The following is a 27348-nucleotide window of genomic DNA, read 5'->3' as shown; positions in this document are numbered from 1 at the left end:
GACTAAGTAACGGGCTGGAAGGGTGGCTCAGTGGTAGAGTGTTTGCCTTGCATGCTTGAGGCCCTGGGTTCAATTCCTCAGCACCACATAAGCAGAAAAAGTGGGAAGTGACGCTGTGACTCAAGTGGTAGAGCACTAGCCTTGAGCTGAAGAGCTGAGGGACAGCACCCAGGCCCAGAGTTCAGGCCCCACTACCAAAAAGAAAAAAAAAAAGACTAAATAACCACAGTTAGGCATGCTATCAACAGGAATATAGTCAAGAAACCATCATGGTCATGTGTGGTAGTAAACACCTGTAATCCTAATACTTAAGAGATGGAGGCAGGGAGCAAACTGTAGGCCAGCCTAGGAGAGAGAGAAGGATTGTGGGAGTAAAGGATCAGCAATGTAGTGATTAGAACATGTCTATGGTCACAATTTAGGGTTTAGAAAAATCTGGGCAGGGATGTAGGGCTTTAATAGAGAGGACACTCCATTCTTCTGTCTGGCTGGATATACTTAATTCTCTTAAGCCTGAATCATCTTTCCACTTGCCATCTCTTTTGGAAGACCTTTTGGATCTCTCTCTGCAATCTAAGTAATATTTGTATTTTTGTCTGTTTCTCATCATTTGTGTGTGTGTATGTGTGCGCGCTTGTGCGTGCACGCGCACGCATGCTGGTCCTCTTTTGCTTAAGGCTAGTACTCTGCCACTTAAGCCACCCCTCCACTTCTGGCTTTTTTTAGCGGTTAACTGGAGATAAGAGTTTTACAGATTTTCCTGTCCAGGCTGACTCTGAAACCTGTTCCTCCGATCTCAGCCTACTGAGTAGTTAGTATTACAGGCATGAGCCACTAGCGCCTGGCTTCACATTGGTTTTGCCATTCCTTATTAATTCCTCATTTTTTTCCTGGTCCCTTCTTACTGGTCTATGGATTTGGTGACAACACTGCCCAGTTTTGATCACCATTGGACTGGGAAGGTAGTGCAATGCCAGTACTATTTTCAGAATCAATCAATGAAAATAAGAACTTTAAAGGTGACAAGCTAGATCCTCAAAAAAAGACCAGCCTGTCAGGAAGTCTTCCTATGAACTCAGGCCCTAAGGCCCTGTTAATTTTTCTTGCTTGTTTTAATTCAGGCCCTGGCTCTTGCCAGGCAGGCATTTTATCACTTGAACTACACACCCAATCCTCATCCTCATACTTTTTTTCCTTTTTTTTTTTTTTTTCGGTCAGTCGTGGGGCTTGAACCCAGAGCCTGGGCGTTGTCCCTGAGCTCTTCTGCTCAAGTCTACCACTTTGAGCCACAGCAACACTTCTGGTTCCGGTTTTCTGGTGGTTAATAGAAGAAAATAGTCTCCCAGACTTTACTGCCCAGGCTGGCTTTGAACCATGATCCTCAGGCCTCAGCCTCCTGAGTAACCCCAGGAGCCACCTGAGCCACCAGTGTCCGGCTCTACTCCAATTCTTTTTTTTTTTTTTTTTTTTTTTAAATTTTTTATTATCTTTAGGTAGTTGTACAAAGGAGTTTCAATTCAATATGTCAGTTTATGAATATAATGTATCTTGAACAATGTCCACATATGTCCATTGACTATTATGAGTATATTTGTTTATTCTTCCTCTCTTTTTTTTTTTTTGTTTATGTGGTGCTGAGGAATTGAACCCAGGGCCTCAGGCATGCAAGGCAAGTGCTCTACCACTGAGCCAACTTCCCAGCCCTCTACTCCAATTCTTGCCTGGCAGTTCCTACTTATGGGAAGCTCGAAGCAAGGTGGAAAGAAGAGGGCCAAAGCCCACTCAGCACACACAAATGCCCAAACTGCAACTGAGGCTCCGCCCCTGAGCCCTAGACTCCGCCTTCCTCTCGCCCGCAGTCTGGATTCGCGCCAGGCGGCGCCGCCCAGGAAGTCGCATGCGCAGTGCACACTCCAGAGCTCTTTTGCCCTTCTCCCAATGGCGGGCGACGGTCCCCTTCCCGGCAGCCTCCCTCGGGGTAGGGAGCGCGTCATTTCCGGTGGGGAAGGCCCGCGGCCGCCGCCGCCATTTCAGGCGCTTCTGTGAGGCTGAGACCGAAGCCGGTCCGCTGGGCGGCGGGGCGGCGGGGCTGGAGGGGCGCGCGTGGCGGCGGCGGCGGCGGCGGCCCAGCGTGTAGGCGCGGAGGCGGCCATGGCGGGCAACTTCGACTCGGAGGAGAGGAGTAGCTGGTACTGGGGGCGGTTGAGCCGACAGGAGGCGGTGGCGCTGTTGCAGGGCCAGCGGCACGGGGTGTTCCTGGTGCGGGACTCGAGCACCAGCCCCGGGGACTATGTGCTCAGCGTGTCCGAGAACTCGCGCGTCTCCCACTACATCATCAACAGCAGCGGCCCGCGCCCGCCGGTGCCACCGTCGCCCGCTCAGCCTCCGCCCGGTGAGGGACCGACGGACGGACGGACGGACGGACGGACGGGCGGCCCCGGGCGGGGTGGGGGTGGGGGTGGACTGCGGAACTCCCAGCCGGGCCCGGCGGCTGCTCCCGGCGAGCGGACCTGCACGAGGGACGTGGGGCAGGAAGGCCGGTTCCCACGGAGGAGAGGGCGTGCGGGAGCGTGTGGGGGAGGAGAGGCCACTGACCCGGGCCTCAGGGTGTGCCTGGAGGACGACCCGGCCCGGGGGAAGGGGAACTGCTTCGGCCCCAGGGTGGGGCTAGCGCCCGAGGCCGGCACCGGGACTGGGGCCGAGCCAGGCAACGTGGTGACAAAGGGCTTGAGGGGGTGGGGGGGATGTTGGCACTGCGGGGGCATCACTTTGGCAGCGGTGCTCAGAATGAATCCCATAATCCTACAAGTGGCTTTTAGGTTGGAAACATTTCCTGTAGTGTTGGGGAGAGCTGGGTTTGGCCCTACTCCCCTGGTGGCCTTCGGTAGGAAGTCACCACATACTGGCCGGGAGGGATGGAGACACCCTCAGGAAACCCGGTCAGCTTTTTCCTTTCTTGGGCATTTTTCCAGAAGGCTTTTTACCGTTCTCTTTCCCCCTGGGGAGGAGGAAGGTGGTGAATCAAGTGCTTTGGTGGTAGAAGAAAGCCATCTAGGACCAGACCGGCCTAAGTGAATGCCTGGCTGGCTGTGTCCCAGACATTTTTAAGGTTCAGAAGATGCTCCACTGCATTTAGGAGCTGCTCCTTTTCAAAGTGCTTAGCGGAGGAAAAGATTGTTATTTAACGAGACAAAAGCGAGTGGAAACAATCCCTTTCCGCAGAATGAACAGAGCTTCATTTTCCTTGGGCTTCAACGTTTGTCAGTCCTGTCCTCCCTGGTCCATTCCTTACCCAGGAAGTGGGTAAGACTGTGGCTCAGTCTTCATGGATATCAGGAACAGACTGTTGGGAAGATCCTTAGAGAAGTTAACCGATCCTACTGAATCTTCCCTGTCAGAGATCATGGAGATGTGATTCTTGTACATTATTGGATTTAATTGGGGAATGTTAAGGAAACATGGGATGTAGGGTAATTCAGAGATACTTAGAGTAGTAATCTCTATGTGCAGATCTGAAACAACACCAAAGGTCCTAAGTGCCTTCTCACTGTAGATGGAAGCAGTTTCCTCCTGACCAGCTGAGATTATATCCAGTCCAGGCTCGTGTGAGTTAGGAGGCTTCTGGGCCAGCCTTAGTAGACTTGTTCTTTTAGGGTAGTTCCAGTTTAGATTTACATACTGTAGCTAGAAGATGGATAGGTAGGCACTTTATTTAAAAAAAAAAAAAAAAGTGGGGACTTAAGTTCACAAATTATCCTATATCTTTCTCAGTGCTGTAATGTTTATTTGCCCTAAACCAGATAAATCCTGCTTCAGTTCTAGCTACAAGGTATCCAAGTTTTCTACTAAATGCATTAACAGGATGGCATAATGTTATTGAAATTCAACTTTCAGCCTTTTGTTTATGCATGCATTTTGTTGATTAGCTTGATTATTCCTCCATACTTTTGGCATTGTGATTTTATATTTCAGTACTTGATATTGAGCTCCACCTTTACAAAACAGATAAGTGTTCAGATCCTGAAGTAAAGATTACCAGAGTTAGTAGATGGGGTGTGGAAAGTTCATGGGCATTATGGTAATTCTTTATTCTGCCATGTGTTCCATTTTCTGTATAGTTATTGATTCAGTTGCTGTCTTTATAGTGAATACTTAGTCTTTGTTTTCCCTATCAAATTCTTTTTCTTTTGAAGCCATACAGGAATTTCTTGAATTTCAGAGAGGCATATACAACCACACAGGAATTTCTTGAATTTCAGAGAGGCATATACAATATTAATGGCTTACATTTATTGACTGGTTATTCTATGTCATGTACTTTGCTAAGTACTTTACATGTGCCTTATCTCATTTACTATAATAATAGCAAAATATTGTGATCATTAAAAAGATTTGCACCTTATGGAGGAGTGAACTGAGAGTCAGATTTAGTAAATTGCCTCAAGTCACACAGCTCATATGTGACTGACTAGAATTGGAGCGCAGGAATTTGGATATGAGAACTGAGCCTTTTACTTCTTACTCTTTCCTTGGGATTCCAGCAATGTGCACAAAAGATTCTCTTTGACAGTTGTCTCTGCTCTGGGGTCCCAGGTTATGTTTAAAGATCAAAAAGAAAGGGCTAGCGAGAGAAAAACTGGCTTTAGTGTATAGATAATACACATCAAAGTCAGTCATGGAGCATGACTGCCTAACATACACAAGGCCCTGTGTTTAAGCCCTAAACAATATGGCACATTGAGTATGTGTAAGAGAAACTTTTTACTAAGGGTTATATAGTGTAGTATATACATCTGGTAGGTATAATTTGTAGGGAATGGCATAGGTGTAGAAGTTCTAGGGGTAGAATAGGTCCAAGGATTCACAACCTTTTTTTTGGGGGGGGGGGGTGTGGTAGTGGGGTCTGAACTCTAGGCCTGGGCGCTGTCCCTCAGCTCTTCAGCTCAAGGCTAGTGCTCTACCACTTGAGCCACAACGCCACTTCCGGCTTTTTTTTCTGCTTATGTGGTGCTGAGGAATTGAACCCAGGGCCTCATGCATGCAAGGCAAGTGCTCTACCACTGAGCCACCTTCCCAGCCCCTTTTTAAAACCTTTTTGAGTGGCCTGTTTTGACTTACCTTAGTTCTTTTGCTCCTCCAAGGCCGGCTGTGCTGCTATAGCTTGAGAATCCCTTATTGTGCCCCAGAGTCAGATTGGGTAAACATCAGATAATTTAGTTCACAGTTGCTTCTAATGGTCCTATAAAGGACTATTGGACTTTAAGTTTTATTTATTTCATTTATGTGGTATGGAGGAATTGAACCCAGGGCCTCATGCATTCTAGGCAAGCACTCTACAATAAGCCACATTCCTAGCCCACTTTGTAACTATGGACAAGTTATATAACATTTCCCTTGTTTTAGGTTCCTTGTCTGTGAAAGAGAGAATACTGCCTTACAGAGTTAAGCTGGAACACATTAAATACTTAGGAACATAATACGCATATTAAGTACTTGAAAGTTGTAAGTATTAATGTTATGAACATAATTAGAGTAGTTGAAACAAAATTGAAAAACAGCTAGAGGTGTGGCTCAGCTGTAGAGTACCTGCCCAGCGAGTTCAAACTTTAATGCAGCAAAAAAAAGAAAAATCATTCTCAGTTTTGATGCTCATTGGCTTACACAGCATGGGTTGGTAAACACTGGTGAAACGTGCCTCTAGAAACAGTGCTAGAGAGGAAGAGATGGGATACATGAAGAAATGTGGAAGACAGAGGTAGTCTAATGCTGTTCTCAGGCAAAAATCAAGAACCTTTCTGGAAAAAAAAAAACCTAAAGCACAAAAGGGCTAGAAGTGATAGAATGCTTGTCTAGTCAAGTGTAGGCCCCACGTAAAAATCCCAGTGTCTCCAAGGGGAAAAAGTGGTGAAAGAACTTGGGATTTGTTTTGTGACAGCATGGTACTTGGTGCTACCTTCTCAGCCCAAAGCCTACCCCCTATTGCCCTAATGGGTTAGGAAGCATAAAACACCTGGGGCCTGGGGCCAGTGGCTCACAACTGTAATCCTCGCTACTCAGGAGGCTGAGATCTGAGGATCCTGATTTGAAGCCAGCCCAAGCAGGAAAATCCATGAGACTCTATCTCCAATAAACTACTCAGAAAAAAACCAGAAATGGTGCTGTGGCTCAAGTGGTAGAGTGCTAGCATTGAGCACAAAGGTCTTGGACAGTCCCCAGGACCAGCAAAGAGAAAAAAAAAACTTACTGGAGCTTCATGACATGTATAATCCCAGCTACTAGGGAATGGGCATCACAGTTCAAAGTCAACCTGGACAGGAAGTTACTGAGATCCCCATGAGAATAAACAAGTTGGGCTTGGTGGTGCAAATCTTCAATCTTAGCACTGTGGAAAGCATAGCTAAAAGGATTGTCCTTGAAAGTGTCCTGGGCATAAGGCTCAAGACTTTATGGGGAAAGTAACTAAAGCCAAAAAGACTAGAAAAATGGCTAAGTTAGAGCACTGGCTAGTTAAGTGCAAAGCCCCGAGTTCAAACCCCAGTACTCAAAAAAAAAGTTTGACTCTGGCTGGGCAGGCAGCTTCCATTTGCCTAGCAAGATCCTGGCTTTTGGGAGATGGTGAACAGAAGTTGGGTGGTAATTGTTCTTGATTCCTTTTCAAGTTAGTGCTGGCCAGGCCACTTCTCTGGCTCATTACCCAGTGCCTGCTTTGTCACCTTCAGCTTCTGTATCTTGTTAACTTTATAATTCACAAGCTTGCTTTTCCTGTCTTAATCTCCAGAATTAGATCCTTCCTTTAGTAGTTTCAGGGAAATTCTACACTGTGTTAGTTGGAAATTTTGCACCAAAGAATAATCCATGATAAAACAAAATTGATTTATTTATTGAAAGATTTTTTCCAAATCTTTGTTATACTCATGTATAAGAGGAAGTGCTGAGGTTTTCAACCTCTGATCATATATTTGATGTAAATGAATAAAAGGCTAAGATACAGAGAAGTTGGAAATCAGCTCATATAACTAGTACATGAGGGCCAGAGTCTGAATCTGCAGAGTTCTGTGCTGATGATATCCAATGGCTAGATGACCATATTTCTCTGTAGTCTTTAGAATTCCTTCTCAGCAGCCTTTTACTCATTATTGGAATGTAAATACCATAGGAAGAGATGGAATAGGAATGTAAGAGAAAGTCGTGTGGTATTCAATCAAAAAAGGCTAGCTGGGGGGCTGGGAAGGTGGCTCGTGGTGGAGCGCTTGCCTTGCATGCCTGAGGCCCTGGGTTCGATTCCTCAGCACCACATAAGCAAAAAAAAGAAAAAAGCCGGAAGTGGTGCTGTGGCTCAAGTGGTAGAGCGCTAGCCTTGAGCTGAAGAGCTGAGGGACAGCACCCAGACCCAGAGTTCAGGCCCACAACCAGACCCCCCCCAAAAAAAAAAAAAAAAAAGGCTAGCTGGGTGCTGGTGGCTCACGCCTATAATCCTAGCTACTCAGGAGACTAAGATCTGAGGATTGAGGTTGAAAGCCAGCCAGGGCAAGGAAAGTCCAATTAACCACCAGAAAACCAGTGCTGTGGCTCAAGTGGTAGAGCACTTGCCTTGAGCTGAAGAGCTGAGGGACAACGCCCAGGCTCAGAGTTCAAGCCCCATGACTAACCAAAAAAAAAAGGCTAACCATGTCCCTGAGCATGAGATTCAGGAAGGGGAATTGGTGGTGTCTTGCTAGAGGCTCAGAGAGCCTCAGATATTCATAAAATCTGAGGGCTAAAGTGCTTAGAAGAAATCCCTTGATCAGATACAGAGAAGCCAAAAGGATATTCAGCTGCTTGCCTTGATTTTTATTTCTGGTTGTGTTAATTCATAATTACACATTCAGAACTCAGCCTGGTTTTTAAGTCCTAGATAGCTATGAGAATTCTGTCAATTCTATCCTCAAGACTGACTGACTATAACTCCTTCTTTCCCATCCTTCTATTTTCTGCGTTTGGCTGTTTGTGGTTGGAAGGCGAGAAAAGAGCCAGATCACATAGCTGTGGTGAGGTTTGGACTTATCAGGGATTTATATATATTATTTTCTCCTAGCTTCCCTCTGGAGTTTGGATCAGTGGAACTTGCTTGCCCTGTATATTTCTGATTGTCCAATAGTAAACAAAACCATGCGTTCCTCTGGAATTATTATAGCATTAGTAACACAGAAAGAATAACTTATGGGTAAAACATGCCAATGATTTCCTTTGGTGTTTTCTTGTATTTCTGTGCTGGAGTTGCCAAGTGAAAAAATAAATGGAAGTCAATGAGACCAGCTTACACCATGTAGCGTTAGAATAAGAGGTTAAACCCACTTCTTTCTTTTCTTTGTGCCAGAGGAGCTGCCAATTTTTTTTCACACTGATCTTGAAAGGACATGGCTTAGTGGTCATACTTGTTCTTCTAATATTCCCCACCACTACCACCCTCCGTAGAAAAACACAGGTTTCACTTGGCCTAGTACAGTAATAGAGGAACAATAACAATGGATGACAGGGAGTGGTTACTTTCCTTTTTAGAGTAAAAAGTGTTCTGATCATAGGTGATCAGAATTGCCTTTTTCTTTGTGAGTTATTGTGTGTCAGGATAGTTTATTGTTATTGTTGCTGCTAATTTTTATAGGTACACGCCTCTTTTTTTTGGGGGGGGGGTCCGATCGGGAGGCCTGGGCACTGTCCCTCAGCTCTTCAGCTCAAGGCTAGTGCTCTACCACTTGCGCCACGGCGCCACTTCCAGCTTTTTTTCTTTTTTCTTATGTGGTGCTGAGGAATTGAACCCAGGGCCTCATGCATGCAAGGCAAGCGCTCTACCGCTGAGCCACCTTCCCAGCCCCACACCTCTTTTTAAAATAAAAGCTGGCCTTGGGGGAATGTCTTCCTGAGACATGCTGCCTTTGTTCCTTGCTAAGCAACCATGTATATACATGCCTTTCACTATTCTGTGAACCGCTAAAAACTGGAAATGGATTTTTATTTAGTTTCTTTCCCTAATGTCATTAAGAATAGGATATAAGTCAGTGATTTACACTTGTAATCCTGAGCTACTCAGGAGGCTGAGATATGATGATTGCATTTGGGAGCTAGCCTGGGCAGGAAAGGCCATGAGACACTTATTGCCAGTAAAGTACTCAGAAAAAGCTGGAAGTGGCACTGTGGCTTAAGTGAATAGCATTGTCCTTGGGCAAAAAAAGTTAGGGACAGTGCCCTGGCCAAGACCTGCACACCCCCCCCCCAAAAAAAAAAGAAAAAAAGTTCTTTGGAATTGTGTTCTAGATGTGAAGAGACTACATGAGCTCACTATAGTTGCCAATCTCTTCCCATCTTTTCCTGAAACAGCTGCTAGGACTTAATAAGGAGGAGAATTTGATATATTTCCTAAGATTAAAAAGATTGCAGCAAAACCTTATATCTGCCAGGTGCTGGTGGCTCACATCTTGAGCAAAGGAGCTCAGAGACAGCACCCTGGTCCTGGATCAAGCCTGATGACCTCCAGAACCTTATATCTTAAACTACTTTGTATTCAGTGTCAACTAGATAGAGTGGGGCAATGAATAAGAGCCCCTGTGAGGTCATATGAGAGTAAGCCTAGGGCTGGGGATGTGGCTTAGTGGTAGAGTGCTTGCCTAGCATGCATGAAGCTCTGGGTTCCATTCCTCAGTACACATAAACAGAAAAAGCCAGAAGTGGGGCTGTAGCTCAAGTGGTAGAGTGCTAGCCTTGAGCAAAAGAAGCTTGGGGACAGCACCTGGGCCTAGAGTTCGAGCTGCAGGACTGGCAAAAAAAAAGAAAAAAGAGTAAGCCCAAGTGGCCTTCTTTCCTTCTGAGCCCGACACTGCTCTCCCATGCTCACCCTGTGGTGGTAGGCTCCTTTCAAAGTATTTCCCATATACTATGTAGAGAGGGCCCCTCTTCAACTTTTTTCCTGATTATTGACTAAATGTGTGTGGGAAGTGCTTGAAATCTGTATTCCATCTTCAATATAGTACATCTTTAACACTCTGCTCTGTTTTTTTCAGGGGTGAGCCCCTCCAGACTCCGGATAGGAGATCAAGAGTTTGATTCATTGCCTGCTTTACTGGAATTCTACAAAATACACTATTTGGACACTACAACATTGATAGAACCAGTTTCCAGATCTAGGCAGAGTAGTGGAGTGATTCTCAGGCCAGAGGAGGCAGAGTATGTGCGAGCCCTCTTTGACTTTAATGGGAATGATGAAGAAGATCTTCCCTTTAAGAAAGGAGACATCCTGAGAATCCGGGATAAGCCTGAAGAGCAGTGGTGGAATGCAGAGGACAGCGAAGGAAAGAGGGGGATGATCCCAGTCCCTTACGTGGAGAAGTATAGACCTGCCTCCGCCTCAGTATCGGCCCTGATTGGAGGTAACCAGGAGGGTTCCCACCCACAGCCACTGGGTGGGCCGGAGCCTGGGCCCTATGCCCAACCCAGCGTCAACACTCCGCTCCCTAACCTCCAGAATGGGCCCATTTATGCCAGGGTTATCCAGAAGCGAGTCCCTAATGCCTACGACAAGACAGCCTTGGCTTTGGAGGTACATAATGTGCAAAATGTAGAAAGAAGAGATCTGCTACAGGGTTTCCCTTTCATACCTCTTAGAGCTTTGTAGGAATGCTGAATACAAGCACCAGCATTATGATGTTGTAGATGTCAAACCATTAAGTACTGATTTTAACATTTAATGTTTGGTTTTCTTTTTATATATATATATATATATAGAAAACCTATTTTACAATGAGTAAACTTAAAACTGTATTACTGAATGTTCTGATTTATCTACTAAACATACTTTGACTAATAACACCTGAGTTCATAAGAATTAACCTAAAATAATTTTTCTCATCTATATCTTAAACTCTATTACTTTCTTTTTTCATTGTCTAAAAGAAGGTGTGTTCACAAAAATTACAGTGTTATAATGGTATGTAGCAAAGCACCTAAGTAGAATTTTCCCACAAAAAAAATGTTTTTCTCTAGGAAATACAAGGTTCCTTACTATGGATTAACTGCATTTGTCAAGAATAAAGGAGTGGGGGGCTGGGAAGGTGGCTCAGTGGTAGAGCGCTTGCCTTGCATGCATGAGGCCCTGGGTTTGATTCCTCAGCACCACATAAGCAGAAAAAAAAAGCCAGAAGTGGCATTGTGGCTCAAGTGGTAGAGCACTAGCGTTGAGCTGAAGAGCTGAGGGACAGTGCCCAGGCCCAGAGTTCAGGCCCCACGACTGGACCCAAAAAAAAAAAAGAATAAAGGAGTGGGGGCTGGGAAGGTGGCTCAGTGGTAGAGTGAAAGAATTGAGTGGGTAGACCACTTGCTAACATGTCCACATTCAGTTCCTACTGTATTGGAAAGCAGTGGAATAATACAGGTGTGAGGAACAGTAGATCTTAGTCTTTGTTGTGTAATGTATTTTATAGTTCTTCCTAAGAGATTAGTTTTTGCCTTTGAGTGACAAGTAGTTATCCTTGGTAGCCTATCTCCAGACCAAACTTGTTTTTTTTTTGTTTTTTTAAGTAAGTTTTTTATTGTGAAAATACTGTACAGAGGGGTTATAATCACATGGACAAGGTAATGAGTACATTTCTTTTTCTTTTTCTTTTTCTTTTTTTGTCAGTCCTGGGGCTTGAACTCGGCCTTGAACGCTGTCCCTCAGGTCTTCAGCTCAAGGCTAGGGCTCTAGGGCTGGGAAGGTGGCTCAGTGGTAGAGTTCTTGCCTTGCACGCATGAGGCCCCGGGTTCGATTCCTCAGCACCACATAAGCAGAAAAAGCTGGAAGTGGCACTATGGCTCAAGTAGTAGAGTGCTAGCCTTGAGCTGAAGAGCTGAGGGACAGCACCCAGGACCAGAGTTCAGGCCCCACAACTGACCAAAAGAAAAAAAAAAAAAGGCTAGGGCTCTACCGCTTGAGCCACAGTGCTACTTCTGGTTTTCTAGTGTTTTTTTTTTTATTGGAGATGAGTCTCACAGACTTTCCTGCTCAGGCTGGCTTTGAACCGCAATCCTCAGATCTCAGCCTCCTGAGTAGCTAGGATTACAGATGTGAGTCATAGGTGCCCAGCTAAGAGTGCATTTCTTATCAAGCATTACCTCCTCCTTTGTTTTTCCCCTACCATCCCTTCCCTCCTATTTCCACAACTACACTTCTCCCCTCCCCCACTGCCTAAATTGTAAAGTTCATTTGGGGGGGGGCAGTCCTAAAGTTCATTTTTCTACATAGTGTCTTGTACATCTCATTGTTGCAATGGGTCAGCCTGTATCCCTATTTAAACAATTTGTTTTTTCCCTTCCGGTCCCCAAATTATACCAACATCAAATACAGTGAAAACAGGGGTTATACCATGGGGGAGGGACATACAAAGCAACAAAACCGTGACCAACCTTTAAAATTTCTTTTGTTGGGCATGGAGCTTGAACTCAGGGCCTGGGTGCTGTCCCTATGCTTTTTTTTTTGGTCGTGGGGCTTGAACTCTGGCCTGGTTGCTGTCCCTCAGCTCTTCAGCTCAAGGCTAGCGCTTACTACTTGAGCCACAGTGCTACTTCCAGTTTTCTGGTGGTTAATTGGAGATAAGAGACTTCCTTACCAGGGCTGGCTTTAAACCATGATTCTCAGATCTCTGCCTCCTGAGTAGCTAGGATTACAGGTGTGGGCCACCGGTGCCCAGCTTCCCTATGCTTTTTTGCTCAAGACTAGCCCTCTTGGAGCCACAGTTCCACTTCTAGTTTTCTGGTGGTTAAGTGGAAATAAGACTGTCTTGGAGTTTTTGGTCTGAGCTGGCTTTGAACCTTGATCTTTTGCTCTCAGTCTCCTCAGTAGGATTATAGATGTGAGCCACTAGCACCTGGCTGAGACTAATTTTTAATCGTATTTGTGCTTTGATTAGCTTTGGGGGGGGGGGGGCGGTAATTGGGGTTGAACTGGGCCAAGAGTTAATAGGAAGGTGTTTTACCACTTGAGTCATCAGCTTTAGTTATTTTGAGAATAGAGTCCATCATTTAATACCTAGGTGTAGTAGACCACTATCCTATTTAAGCTTCCTGCATAGTTGGCATGATATACCTATGCCTCAATGCCAGCTATTTGTTGATATTGTTGATAGCTCTTTTGCCTAAGATTGGCCTGTGTACCACCATCCTTTTGATCTCTACCTTTCAGTAGCTAGATTACAAGTGTAATCTATCACACCAGGGGATTAAGAAGTTTGTTGTTTTATTGGGGGGAAGGGTATTCTAGGATATGAATTCAGGGTCTTGAATTTGGTTGGCTTGCCTACTCAGTTGGTATTCTACTACTTGAGCCATACCTTCAGCCTGACTTTGTGGTTATTTTGGAGATGGAGTATAGTGGACTTTCCTACCCAGACTGGCTTTGAATTGTCATCTCCCAGCCTCAGTCTCCTGAATAGTTAAGATAAAAGATGTGAGCTCCCAGTATCCAGCTTAGATAGTAGTTTTGAGATATGTTTTTCTTTGCTGTAAAAGACATCTTTCAAATTAGAACAAATACCCTTAGAAATAGTGTTAAATCACCTTCTTTAATGTACTTGGAAAAAAAGTTTAGTAGAATAATTCTAGAGTTAGAAAGAACTTTAAAAATCATTCGATAGATGGAAGAAAACTGATGTTAACATAGGTTGAACATGAAATGGTGATATTTAGCACAAGAGGCTGAGAAGGAAATTTTTAGTTTGAGACCAGCTCACCTGGGTACATAGTGACACCCTATCTCAAAAAAGAAAAGTAAAAAGGAACAGGACAGGCTGGATCATTCAGGCTAGTGGAGATGAAAATTCAAAACTTACCATCTTTCACCATAAGAATGCTTCGGCATGGCATATTTGCTGTTAGTTTCCCTCTAGAATTTAAGATACTAGATATTTAATTTTTCTCTACTCAGCAGATTTCTCTAGTAAGTATGAAGACTGGGAAGAACTGAAGCAAGAGTATTCTTCTGCTCACTAAATTTCTATGGGTTGATCAGGAGCCATATCCTGGGGGAATATAATACTAAATAAGGTGGACACTGGGTGCTGTTGAAGAAAGTAGACATGAAATAATGTAGAGATATACTGAAAGTTGGGAAGAATATGGAAATTGATACTAGAATGATATAAGGAAGAACCATTTATTTATTTATTTTTATTTTTTTGTCGGTCATGGGACTTGAACTCTGGGCCTGAGCACTGTCCCTCAGCTCTTCACTCAAGGCTAGTGCTCTACCACTTGAGCTATAGTGCCACTTCCAGTTTTCTGATGGGTTATTGGAGGTAAGAGTTTCGCAGACTTTCCTGCCCAGGCTGGCTTTGAACCGGGATCCTCAGATCTCAGCCTCCTGAGTAGCTAGGATTACAGGCTTGAGCCACTGGTGCCCAGCTATTTATTTTCTTGCCAGTTTTTTTTTTTTTTTTGTCGGTCGTGGGGCCTGAACTCTGGGCCTGGGCGCTGTCTCTCAGCTCTTCAGCTCAAGGCTAACGCTCTACCACTTGAGCCATAGTGCCACTATTGGCTTTTTCTGCTTATGTGGTGCTGAGGAATCGAACCCAGGGCCTCATGCATGCAAGCCAAGCACTGTACCACTGAGCCACTTTGCCAGCCTTGAACCTTTTATTTTTGATGCCAGGACTGAGCCTTGAACTCAAGGTCTCATGGTCTTACTTGGCTTTTTTATTTTTTTTGTCAGTCATGGGGCTTGAACTCTGGGTCTGGGTACTGTCCCTCAGCTTTACAGCTTAAGGCAAGCACTTTACCATTTGAGCCACAGCACCACTTCCAGTTTTCTGGTGGTTAATTGGAGAAAAGAGTCTCATGGACTTTCCATCCCAGGCTGGCTTTGAACCTCAATCCTCAGATCTCAGCCTCCTAAGTAGCTAGGATTAGAGGCGTGAGCCACCAGTGCCCCACAGCCAAGCTTTTTGTAATTGCAGATAGGATCTTTTGGACTTTTCTTCTGGCTTTGAATTTTGATCTCAGTCTCAAGAGTAGCTAGGAATTATCTGTTGTTTGTTTTTGGCCATCCTGGGGCTTGAACTCTGGGCTTGGGCCCAGTCCCTGAGCTCTTCTGCTCAAGGCAAGTACTCTACCACTTGAGCCAAAGCACCTCTTCTGGTTTTCTGCCAGTTTTTGGAGATAAGAGTCTCACAGACTTTCCTGCCTTGACTGGCTTTGAACAGCATTCCTCAATCTCAGCCTCCAGAGTAGCTAGGATTATAGGCATGAGACACCGGCACCTGACTTCTGTGTCTCTCTTGAGTGTTCCCTGAAGTGTGGGCAGCTCCTGGACCAGTTACAGATTTGATTACATCTGTACTAGGTTCACGATTAAGCTAGTTCCTCAAGAGGTAAGAAATAAGTCTCTTGGACTGGGAAGGTGGCTCAGTGGTAGAGCGTTTGCCTTGCATGCTTGAGGCCCTGGGTTCAATTCCTCAGCACCACATAAGCAAAAAAAAAAAAAGCTGGATGTGGTACTGGTTCAACTGATAGAGCGTTAGCCTTGCTGAAGAGCTGAGGGACAGTGCCCAGGCCCAGAGTTCAGAACCATGACTGTACCCCCCAAAAAAGACGTCCTCTTTAGTCCTCTTTACAAAGGACTCCATGATTGGCATGAAGACTTACCCTGAGGATGTATCAGATCAGATTGTTCCTTTTTGGTTTTGAGATAGGTTCTCACTCTGTAGCCCTGTCTGGCTTTTAACTATTAATCCTTCTGTATTAGTCCTGCAAGTGCTGGGATTATACACATGCATCACCAGGCTCGACTAATTTTTCCCTATTTATCACATGGATTTTGAAATTTTGTTGCTACTAACTTTCTTTGTATCTTCAAAAGATACAGAAGTAAATATTTGGTTTTGCATTGTTTGTAGAAATACTACAACTTGCCGGATGCTGGTAGCTCAATGCCTATTATTCTAGCTACTTAGGAGGCTGAGATCTGACGGTCACAGTTCAAAGGCATCCCAGGCAAGAAAGCTGGTGAGACTCATCCCAGTTAACCACCAGAAAACCAGAAGTGGCACTGTAGCTCAAGTGGTACAGTGCTACTACCCTTGAGCAAAAAAGCTCAGAGACAGTGTTTAGACCCTGACAACCCTTACAACCACTTTAGACTGACCTGTAGTTTTTACATAATTACTTAGGAAATTGCGTATAGGCCACTAGGTAAGCTGATTCCTCTAAGTTGAGATCAAGTTGGTTTTAGCAGATGCCCTTGACTTGAACTTGAGTTTACTTTGCCTAGCAGCTATCCTAGACATGTTCACAGAGAACCCCCTTATGGTCTAGGGACTCCTAGACCGTAATTTTAGGGTGCCTGGTATCATAGAAATAGCATAAATGAACTTTGGAGCCAGGATATCTGAATTCAATTACTTTGTGTAATTATTCTGAATCTTCATTTCCTTCTCTAAAATAAAAGTTTCTGTCTGGGTGCCGATGGCTCGTGCCTGTAATCCTAGCTACTCAGGAGGTTAAGATCTAAGGATTACAGCTCAGAACCAGCCCCAACAGGAAAGTTCCTGAAATTCTTATCTCCAAATAAACTACTCAGAGAAAGCCAAAAGTGACACTGTGGCTCAAGTGGTATAGTGCTAGCCTTGAGTAAAGTGAAGCTCAGGGACAGCACCTAGGCTCTGAGTTCAAGACCTACAACCAATGGGGAGGTGGGGGGGCCAGGTACTAGGAATGTAGCTTAGTGGTAGAGTGTTTGCCTAGCATGCATGAAACCCTGGATTCAATTCCTCAGTACTACATAAACAGGGTTTTTGGGTATTTTTTTGGTCGGTCATGGGGCTTGAACTCTGGGCCTGGGCACTGTCCCTGAGCTCTTCAGTTCAAGGCCAGCGCTCTACCACTTGAGCCACAGTGCTACTTCCCCACCTAAACAGAAAATGCTGGAAGTGGTGCTTTGGTTCAAGTGTCAGAGCACTAGCCTTGAGCTAAAGAAGCTCAGGGACAGTGCCCAGGCCCTGAATTAAAGCCCCAGGACTGGCAAAAAGAAAGAAAAAAAATGCTTTTATTGCACTGTAATAATTTGGCAAGCTGTGCACCAGTGTCTCATGCCCATATCCTAGCTACTTAGGAGGCTGAGATCTGAGGATCAAGGTTCAAAGCCAATCCTAGCAGAAAAGACCCTGTGAGACTTATCGCCAATTAACTATTCAAAATCAGGAAGTGGAACTGTGGCTCAAGTGGAAAGTGCTAGCATTGAACACAAAGAGGCACAGGAACAATGCCCAAGACCTGAGTTCAAGCCCCAAAACCGACAAAAAATAATGTGGCATGGGCTGGGAAGGTGGCTCAGTGGTAGAGTGCTTGCCTTGCATGCATGAGGCCCTGGGTTCGATTCTCAGCACCACATAAGCAAAAAGAAAGAAGCCAGAAGTGGCACTGTGGCTCAAGTGGTAGAGTGTTAGCCTTGAGCTGAAGAGCTGAGGGACAGCACTCAGGCCTAGAGTTCAGGCCCCACGACTGGACCCCCCCCCCAAAAAAAAAAAAAATAATAATGTGGCAAACAGTTATTTTATAGAACTAGATGAATAGTTACATTTTGAAGGTACTTATGTACTCAGAACTCAAACCTTGATAACGAAGGGTTGGTTGTGGAGGTTTTGTTGTTTTGGGGTTTTTTTTTGCCAGTCTCAGCCTGGGCACTGTCCCTGACATTTTTGCTCAAGGCTAGCACACTACCACTTGAACCACAGCACCATTTCTGGCTTTTTCTGTGATTAATTTAAGATAATAGTCTCATGGATTTTCTTGGCTGTGCTGGCTTCGAACCACATCAGATCTCAGCCTGCTGAGTCGCTAGGATTACATGCATGATGTGAGCCACTAGTGCCCAGCCCTTGGAGTTCTTTAGTCCAATGACATCTAGGTGTCCATCTGTGTCTCCTTTTCCCCCCAGTTGTAAGGGCCTGGGTGCTATTCCTGAGCACCTCTCTGCTCAAGGTACTCTACCAATTGAACCACAGCACTGCTTCTGGTTTTTGAGTAGTTAATTTGAGATAAGAGTCTCTGGGCCTTTTCTGCCCAGGCTGGCTTGGAACTGCGATCCTGAGGTAGCCTTCTGAGTAGCTAGGATTACCAGCATTAGCCACTGGTGCATCTGGTGAACATTTAGGGTTTTATCTCACCTTTGTTTAATACTTTGCTAGAGTGGATCCATTCATCACTCTGACCCTGACCTAAATTTCATTGTAGGTGCATACTATGTTATTAAAACTGTATTATTTGATGTCACAAGAAACTTTATAAGCAGAAACAAGAATGGTTGGTAGTTAATAATATATAAGGTGATATGATAGTTGATTTGTGTATGTGTGTGCACATGTTTGCATGTGCTTGCTGGTTCTGGGGCTTAAACTCAAGGCTTGGGTATTGTCCCTGAGCTTTTGTGCTCTCTCACTTGAGCCACAGCTCCTCTTCCAGCTTTTTGGTGGTTAATTGGAGATATTGTCTTACCACCTTTCCTGCCCCAACTGCCTAGATCCTCAGTTGTCAGCCCCCTGAATAGCTAGAATTACAGGAATGAGCCACCAGAGCCTGGCTGATAGTTAATGTTGAGCCAGGTGGCATTGAGGGAGCAATGAGGTCTGTTAATAGATGTTGGAGAAGGTGGAGGATTGGGAGGATTTGAAGGTGATAGGATTTGGGGTTTGTGCTTATACCTGCTTGAGTGGGAAAGGGTTTGCCTTGATCTGAAGATAATGAGACATTTCATTTTCTGAGGCCATCTAAAGTATGCTTATCAGGGCTAGGAATGTGGCTTAGTGGTAAAGTGCTTGCCTAGCATGCATGAAGTCTTGGGTTCGATTCCTCAGTATCACATAAACAGAAAATGCCAGAAGCGATGCTGTGGCTCAAGTGATAGAGTGCTATCCTTGAGCAAAAGAAGCTCAGGGACAAGCTCAGGGCAGTACCCAGGCTCTGAGTTCAAGCCCCAAAACTGACCCAAAAAAAAGAAAAGAAAGAAAAGTATGCTTGTCATGTTTCCTCTTGCTGTGCAAACAGTAGCAGCTTGGAGGAATGTATGAGAGTGGGCTGGGGGATTGGGCTTCAGCATATGTCAAGCAAGGGCCAGGCATGAGCTGAGAATAGTGGATATAAGAAAAGTAAGCCATAGAAGTGGCGCTGTGGCTCAAGTGGTAGAGCACTCGCCTTGAGCTGAAAAGCGAAGGGACAGCGCTCAGGCCCAGAGTTCAAGCCCCACGACCAACAAAAAAAAGAAAAGGAGTACTAGCTCACTTAAGTCAGGATTGCTCATCCAGAGAAACTTGAGGTTGGCACAAAAGGATTATTTTCTATGATACTAGGATACTCTACTTTCTGTGTTCTCTGTTTTTCTCTAATGCTAAAAACACTTCTTTTGCCTGCATTAACCATAAGTAACCAGTCTGGTGGCTGGGGCTGGGGAGGAAGTAGTCATTTCTGTAACATCAGCCCTAGAGTAATCACATGGGCAGGGTATGCCTAACCAAAGTGGAGATTTTCAGTTTGCCTTCTTAATTGGAAATAAAGTGCTCTCCTTATTCTCCTCCTGCAGGTCGGTGAGCTGGTAAAGGTTACGAAGATTAATGTGAGTGGTCAGTGGGAAGGGGAGTGTAATGGCAAACGAGGTCACTTCCCATTCACACATGTCCGTCTGCTGGATCAACAGAATCCCGATGAGGACTTCAGCTGAGTATAGCTCAACAAACAGTTTTGCTGACACATGGGAACAATTTTTCTTTCCTCCCCCAGTTGACATCTATACAATTTTCTTACAGGTATCAAAACAGTCTAGTTTATGTAAGCATTCTGTTACCTGTGATCTTTTTTAGACTGAACTACTCCATTCCTACTCTTATTTACCACGTTCAGAGTACGAAACTGGAGGGCTTGTATGGTTAACTTCTGAATTGGCAATTTTTGATGATATTGGTCCTGCCTGTATCAGAAGGGATAGGTATCTTGCCTCCTTTCAGGCAGTGGAGATCAGCTTGTGGCAAACTGATGAACACTGCTTACCCTGAATTGTTCAGTAGTTCTTTCATTCTGAAATCATGCTATCAAATGTTCCCTTCCACCCCATTAAGTAATGCACCATGTGAATAGTATCCAGTGGGATTGCATTTTCACTTATGGAACATGACCATTGTATGACATTTCAAATCCTGAGAAAGTTCTGAGAACACTACTAGAAGCATTTGTCTTCCTTCCCAGTCATTGCTTCAAGCTTTTTCTTAGGATTCTTTCAACTCTTACTTTCTCTTCCTTCAGACCTACAAGCAGGTTAATTCTTAAGGTAATGTGTGTTTTTTTTCCAGAAAAAAAGCAGGATGTTCAGAGCACTTTATTTAGTGCATAGCTTTAAGCCAGTATTGGATTCACTCAGTGAGCAAACTCCTAGCTCTCTGCCTTCCCCTGAGGAGTCATTGTAGGTCCACACTGCTATGGCACCTAAAGAGACTCCTGGCTGATGGGACCTAAAAGGCCATTTCTCCTAGGTGCCAGTATCCTCATAGGAGATGCAGAGTTCTAATTCTCAGATTCTACTTGGAGTGGAAGGACCAATCACTTATACTATTCCATGGAAGGTTTCAGGGCCAAATTCTGCCCTCTGCATTGTGTGCAACTTTTATATAAGGCAAATTAGAATTATATGAGTTTGGGGTAGGGTTAGAGCTTTGAAAAATGTGTGAATCAATCATGAATTAACTATGTATTCATTTTACTTGGCCAGAATAGTATTTGAAGTACATGACATTATAAATTGCCTTTGTTTTTGGTTCTTTTTATATCCAGGTTTAGTTTACAAACCTACATGTAGAATGGCTTATATGGAGTCTCATGCTCCAAAGAATAGACCTATAAGACCAAAAACGATCTAGGCTCTTTTTAACGACAACATGAAACTTTCAAAGTTAGTACCCATTCAATATAGGCACTGGACTCTGGTGTCCTATGACCAATAAAAACATCTATACTTTGCTTCGGACCTCATTTTAGAACAATAATGTATCTTTCTATTATCCTGCATAGGTTATATGATAAATTTGCATTCTTGAAACATACACCAAATCATGGTATTTCAGTGACTAGCACATTGCCTGGAGCACAGTGTGTGCAGCTGTGTGTGAGTGAATGAGGGGAGTGCAGAGCTTGTTACATGGCCCAGGGAAGCCAACTGGTGCGGGATTACAAACCTCATCACAGGCAAACTAATGAGTTGACGCTAATTTATTTTTACCTCACACTAAGGTAATGCTTGATAAAGACAGTAATACTCGACTTATAAAACGTTAGCACAGTGCTATGCACATAGTTGGGTGCTTAATGTTGGATGAACAGATTTGCAATACTCGACATAATTCCACCTGACTACTTGTACATTTCCAGTTAGCGTAGATACTGTAAAATCCAAATACACCTTCAATTTTGTTTTCCTGAAAGTATGGCATCTAAAATATTTGTATAAGATCCTTGTCACAAATGATCTGAATGTTTGTATTTTCTTTTGGCTTTGATATTGGCTGAAAAATGTGTCTCTTCATCCTATGTATTGTTAATGGAACATGCAACTCTACTAAAATGACAAGAACTTCTCAATGATCAGTTGTCTGAAGCCATTACATGAACTCTTGGGTTGGATTGGCGTGGTGTAGCGGTTACTGGACCTCAAGAAATCAAGACTTCGCATAAGTATCTTCCCATAAAAAAGAAATGCTAGGCTCCAAGTTCATATGTACATTGTTACAGAGCAAAGTAAACTGAAATTGGCTGCTATATTTTATATATAATCACTCTGCAAAAGCCCATTTTTTGAATACTAATATTTGACACGTTAATTCTTAATTAATTTGTTGTAATTGTTTATTGTTAATAATGCAAATAGATAATTTTTAATTATCCACAAGTAACATTTCACTATTAATGGTTTGAAATGGGTGAAAAGCAAACCAATTTGAAATAAAATATGAACATGTGCCATTGTATTATAACACTATACACTTTCTTGACAGTTAAATTTTAAAAAAATGTTTTTTTGTAGCATGTATTGTATATGTTTATAGTATATGTAGTAAATAAAAATATGGCCAAATATTTGGCTTGGTGATCTTTTGAAGAAAGTAATCTTTGAATATTTGTCACAAAAGTGCTATTTTCTGTTCTTTTTTGTGGTGCTAAGAATCAAGAACCAGAGCTTTGCAATTGCTAGACAAGTGCTTTGTCACTAAGCTACATCCTCAGCCTATGCATTTTTTGAGACAGATTGTCACTAGATCAGGCTGAACCTATATTCCTCTTGCCTCAGCCTCCTGAATACTGGGATTAAAGGTGTGCATAACCACAGCCAGCCAAAGAGCTGAGTCTTTATGGTAACAGGAAATCATGGTTATATGCCCTCAATAGCCCATCAGTAATCAGGTTAAGTATACGCACTGGTTATAACTAAGGGTGGGATTGATCATTGATTCATTAAAGGATCTCCAGAAGTCAAGAGATACTGATTTGCAGAGATAAGAGAATCATTTTGTATGTAGAAAGGTGTAGGAAGTGGGATGTTGTAGACAGAATAATCAGACTTCTCCAAAAATGGATATCTTTGGGTAGAAGAAAATGAGGATAGGAGCCAGGCACTGGTAGCTCACTCCTGTAATCCTAGCTGCTCAGAGGCTGAGATCTGAGGGTTGTGGTTCAAAGTCAGCCCAGGCTGGAAAGTCCATGAGTCTCATTAACCAACAGAAAACCAGAACTGAGTGATGCAGTGATAGAGTGCTAGCCTTGAGCAAAAGCTTGGGGACAGCGTCCTGGCCCAGAGTTCAAGCCCCTCGGCTGACCAAAAAAGGAGAATGAGGACCTGGTCAGAAACTGTAGAGAAAAAAGAAATTTGGATTTTAAGTAAGAGTGTTAAGATGCTGGTGTAAATACTTTGCCCTTATGTAGATAACACTTGTTCAGTAAGGAAATATAGGTAATAACAAAAACATAGATTGAACATTACCATATTTTCTTATCATCCTTAAGTTATATGTATGAAATTATGCCAGGTGCTGGTAGCTCACACCTGTAATCCTAGCTATTCAGGAGGCTGAGTCACAGGTCAAAGCCAGCCCAGGCAGGAATGTCTGTGAGATAAGTCTTGTCTCCAATAAACCATTGAGAAGGCTGGAAGTGGCTCTGTGGATCAAGTGGTAGAGCACTAGCTTTGAACTGAAGAACTGAGGGACAGTGCCCAGGACCAGAGTTCAAGCCCCATGACCTATCTCTCCCCCGCCTCACCAAAAAAAAAAAAACCAACCTACTAAGAGCACAGTCTCCTAAATTCAAGCTGAAATAACAGCATGTGCACACATATCCTATACCCAAACACGTGAGGTTTAAAAGACAGTGCTGGATAATCCTCCAGGGAAACTAGGAGAACATCAGAAATAAGCATACCTAAAGGCTTTTGGTCAAGAAGATGTTTCCAGTTTTTCCTAACTTTAGGCCTGAATTGATTGCTAGCAAAGTGGAGACTGAAAGCCAGGTGCTGGTGTCTTATGCCTGTAATCCTAGCTACTCAGGAGGCTGAGATCTGAGGATCGCGGTTCAAAGCCAGCCCTAGCAGGAAAGACCGTGAGACTTTTTATCTCCAATAAAATCAGAAAACCGGAAGTGGCGCTGTAGCTCAAGTGGTAGAGTGCTCATCTTGAGCTGAAGAGCTGAGGGACAGCGCCCAGGCCCAGAGTTCAAGCCCCACGAATGACAAAAATAAAAAAGGAGACTGAAATGTTCACTAAATGGTGAAGGATCAGCTAGCTTGTATCCTCTCACCTTATGTCTTCTTGTTTTAAAGTAAGAGATGGTGGACAATTTAGCTTTCTTGGGGAGGGAAGGAGGATGGGTTTGCTTTTTGGGTTTTTTTTTTTTTTTTTGCTGTTATAAGGGTGATGTACAGAGGAGAATGATATTTTATACTTGGAGGTAAGCTTGTTCAAAGCCTCTCCTGTTTCATTTGAATACTCTTCATGCAATTTCTAGCTTCATTTCAGGCTGAGGAGACGTGTCTATTCCAAAGATTTTAAACAACAGGAAGCTAGGAAAGTGGAATCTGGAGGTATGCTTGAACTGGGCACTGTCTCTGAACTTCATTTGCTCAAGGCTAGCAGTCTACCACCACTTGAGCCACAGTGCCACTTCTGTTTTTTTCTGTTTATGTTGTACTGAGGAATCTAACCCAGGGCTTCATGCATGCTAGGCAAGCACTCCACACTAAGCCACATTCCCAGCTCATGGTCTATTGTTGACAAAAAAAAAAAAAAAGGTAGAGCACTTGCCTAACAGACACAAACAGAAAATATATGTTTAGGACTAATTGTGGTACCTACTTGTAATCCTAGCTACTCAAGAGGCAGAGGCAAGAAGATCTTTGTTTAAGGCCAGGCCAAGCAAGGTCAACATGAGATCCTATCAGAAACAAACTGCAAGGGGCTGGGAAGGTGGCTCAGTGGTAGAGCGCTTGCCTTGCATGCCTGAGGCCCTGGGTTCGATTCCCCAGCACCATATAAGCAAAAAGAAAAAAGCCGGAAGTGGCGCTGTAGCTCAAGTGGTAGAGTGCTAGCCTTGAGCTGAAGAGCTGAGGGACAATGCCCAGGCCCAGAGTTCAGGCCCCACGACCGGACCCAAAAAAAAAAAAAAAAAGATTTCAGGGGGCTAGGAAGGTGAATCAGTGGTAGAGCACTTGCCTTGCATGCATGAGGCCCTGGGTTCGATTCCTCAGCACCACATAAGCAAAAAGAAAAAATCTGGAAGTGGCGCTGTGGCTCAAGTGGTAGAGTGCTAGCCTTGAGCTGAAGAGCTGAGGGACAGCGCCCAGGCCCAAAGTTTAGGCCCCATGACCAGACCCCCTCCCCAAAAAAAGAAAGAAAGAAAAAAAAAAGATTTCAGATCACAGGATCAAAAGACATTGTAACAAGAGGAAATTATTTGAGTTATTTGACCATCTTCTATTTAGAATCAAAGCACTCCCTCTATTTTCACTTGTTTCCCCCCAGATGTGTGTGTGTAGCCTCATACTAGGGCTTGAACTCAGGGCCTGGGCATTGTTACTGAGTTGTTTTTTTTTTTTTTTTGGATCCGGTCGTGGGGCCTGATCTCGGGCCTGGGTGCTGTCCCTCAGCTCTTCAGCTCAAGGCTAGTGCTCTACCACTTGAGCCACAGCGCCACTTCCAGCTTTTTTTTTTCTTTTTTGCTTATGTGGTGCTGAGGAATCAAACCCAGGACCTCATGCATGCAAGGCAAGCGCTCTACCACTGAACCACCTTCCCAGCCCGTTACTGAGTTTGGTTGTGTTTTTTTGTTTGTTTGTTTTTTTGCTCAAGCTAGTTCTCTACCACTTGAGCTACAGCTCCATTGCTAGCTTTCTTGATATTTAATGGGAGATAAGAGTCTCACAGACTTTCTTGTCCAGACTGGCTTTGAAACACAATCCTCAGATCTCAGTCTCCTGAGTAGCTAAAATGACAGGCATGAGCCACTGACACCATGCAATTTTTTCTTTTGAATAGTAAGTTGCCTCTGTTTCTTGTGTGCCTTATTAAATATGGCTGTGAGATTAAGTTAATGTCTAGGCCAGCTGCTTCTCCTTCTTTAGCAACCACTGCCATATGATCAGGAGCATTTTGTTGTTACTGCCATGGTGACATTTATATAAGCAAGAATGAAGGGAGATCACTTGTAATTCAGGATGACTTACAGTAAAGTTCATTGAAGTGCAAGGATAAAATACCAACTCCATGTTTTATTTATTTATTTATTTATTTTATTTTTTTGTCAGTCATGGGCTTGAATTCTGAGCTTGGGCACTGTCCCTCAGCTCTTTAGCTCGAGGCGAGCACTCTACTGTTTGAGCCACAGCGCCACTTCCAGTTTTCTGGTGGTTTCACGGTCTTTCCTGCCCGGGCTGGCTTTGAACCATGATCCTCAGATCTCAGCCTCCTAAGTAGCTAAGATTACAGGTGTGAGCCACCAGTGCTCGACCCAACTCCATGTTTTAGAAGCTAGAATTTAGAAAACATGTTCAATGATTTTGATGAGTTCAGTTTTAATCCCTACCACTTTTTTGGGTGTTGGTCATGGGACATGAACTCTGGGACTGGGTGCTGTCCCTCGGCTCTTCAGCTCAAGGCTAGTGCTCTACCACTTGAGCCATAGGGCCACTTCTGGCTTTTTCTGCTTACGTGGTGCTGAAGAATTGAACCCAGGACCTCATGCATGCAAGGCAAGCACTCTACCACTGAGCCACCTTCCTAGCCCCCATTAAAAAAAAAAAATTTTTTGTTGGTCATAGAGCTTGAACTCTGAGCCTGGGCACTGTCTCTCAGCTCTTCAGCTCAAGGCAAGCACCCTACCACTTGAGCAACAGCACCTACTTCCAGCTTTTTCTGTGTATGTGGTGCTGAGGAATTGAACTCAGGGCTTCATACACGCAAGGCAAGCACTCCACCACTGAGCCACCTGCCCAGCCCCCCACTTTTTTTTGTTGTTGTCGGTTGTGGGGCTTGTACGCAAGGCCTGGGTGCTGTTCCTCAGCTCTTCAACTCAAGGCTAGTGCTCTACCACTTGAGCCACAGTGCCACTTCCAGTTTTCTGATGGTTAATTAGAGATTAGAGTCTTACAGGCGGGGCACCAATGGCTCATGCCTTTAATCCTAGCTACTCAGGTGGCTGAGATCTGAGGATCATAGTTCCAAGCCAGCCCAGGCAGGAAAGTCCGTGAGACTCTTAGCTCAAATTAATCACCAGAAAACTGGAAGTGTCTCTGTGGCTCATGGGCTAGAGCACTAGCCTTGAGCTGAAGAGCTAAGGGATGAGGGACAATGCCCAGGCCCAGAGTTCAAGCCCATGACCGACAAAAAATAAATAAATAAAAAAGTCTCCTGGCAGCCGGGAGCTGGTGGCTCACGCCTGTAATCCTAGCTACTCAGGAGGCTGAGATCTGAGGATCGCGGTTCAAAGCCAGCCCGGGCAGGAGAGACCGTGAGACTCCTATCTCCAATAAACCACCAGAAAACCGGAAGTGGCGCCGTAGCTCAAGTGGTAGAGCGCTCGCCTTGAGCTGAAGAGCTGAGGGACAGCGCCCAGGCCCAAAGTTCAAGCCCCATGACCGACAAAAAAAAAAAAAAGTCTCCTGGACTGGCTGCCTGGGCTGGTTTTGAACTGCAACCTCAGATCTCAGCCCCCTGAGTAGCTAGGATTACAGTGTGAGCCACCAGTGCCCAGCTATTTTCAATTTTTTTTTTTTTGGTCGGTTCCTAAGTTGCTAAGTCAGCCCAGGCTGACACAACTAACTCTCTCTCT

The 27348-nt window shown here is 44.2% G+C and overlaps 1 protein-coding gene across 2 annotated transcripts; it reads left to right on the top strand.

The window, feature by feature from the left end:
- Positions 1-2028: 2028 nt before the first annotated feature.
- Crk (CRK proto-oncogene, adaptor protein) lies at positions 2029-22110 on the top strand. 2 transcript variants are annotated; one of them, XM_042672758.1, is made up of 3 exons: positions 2029-2392; positions 10035-10570; positions 19571-22110. In XM_042672758.1, exons 1-3 carry the CDS (start codon positions 2152-2154, stop codon positions 19706-19708), a joined length of 915 nt encoding a protein of 304 aa, XP_042528692.1. In that variant the 5' UTR covers positions 2029-2151; the 3' UTR covers positions 19709-22110. The 2 variants fall into 2 exon arrangements, with proteins under 2 accessions (XP_042528692.1, XP_042528701.1); XM_042672767.1 differs by having other exon boundaries at positions 2092-2392; positions 10035-10400.
- The last annotated feature ends 5238 nt before the right edge of the window (positions 22111-27348 follow it).

This window comes from Dipodomys spectabilis, unplaced genomic scaffold (genome assembly GCF_019054845.1).
Source record: "Dipodomys spectabilis isolate Male_0828 unplaced genomic scaffold, ASM1905484v1 ptg000018l, whole genome shotgun sequence".
Lineage (NCBI taxonomy): Eukaryota > Metazoa > Chordata > Mammalia > Rodentia > Heteromyidae > Dipodomys > Dipodomys spectabilis.
This window is presented reverse-complemented; position numbering and strand designations above follow the sequence as displayed.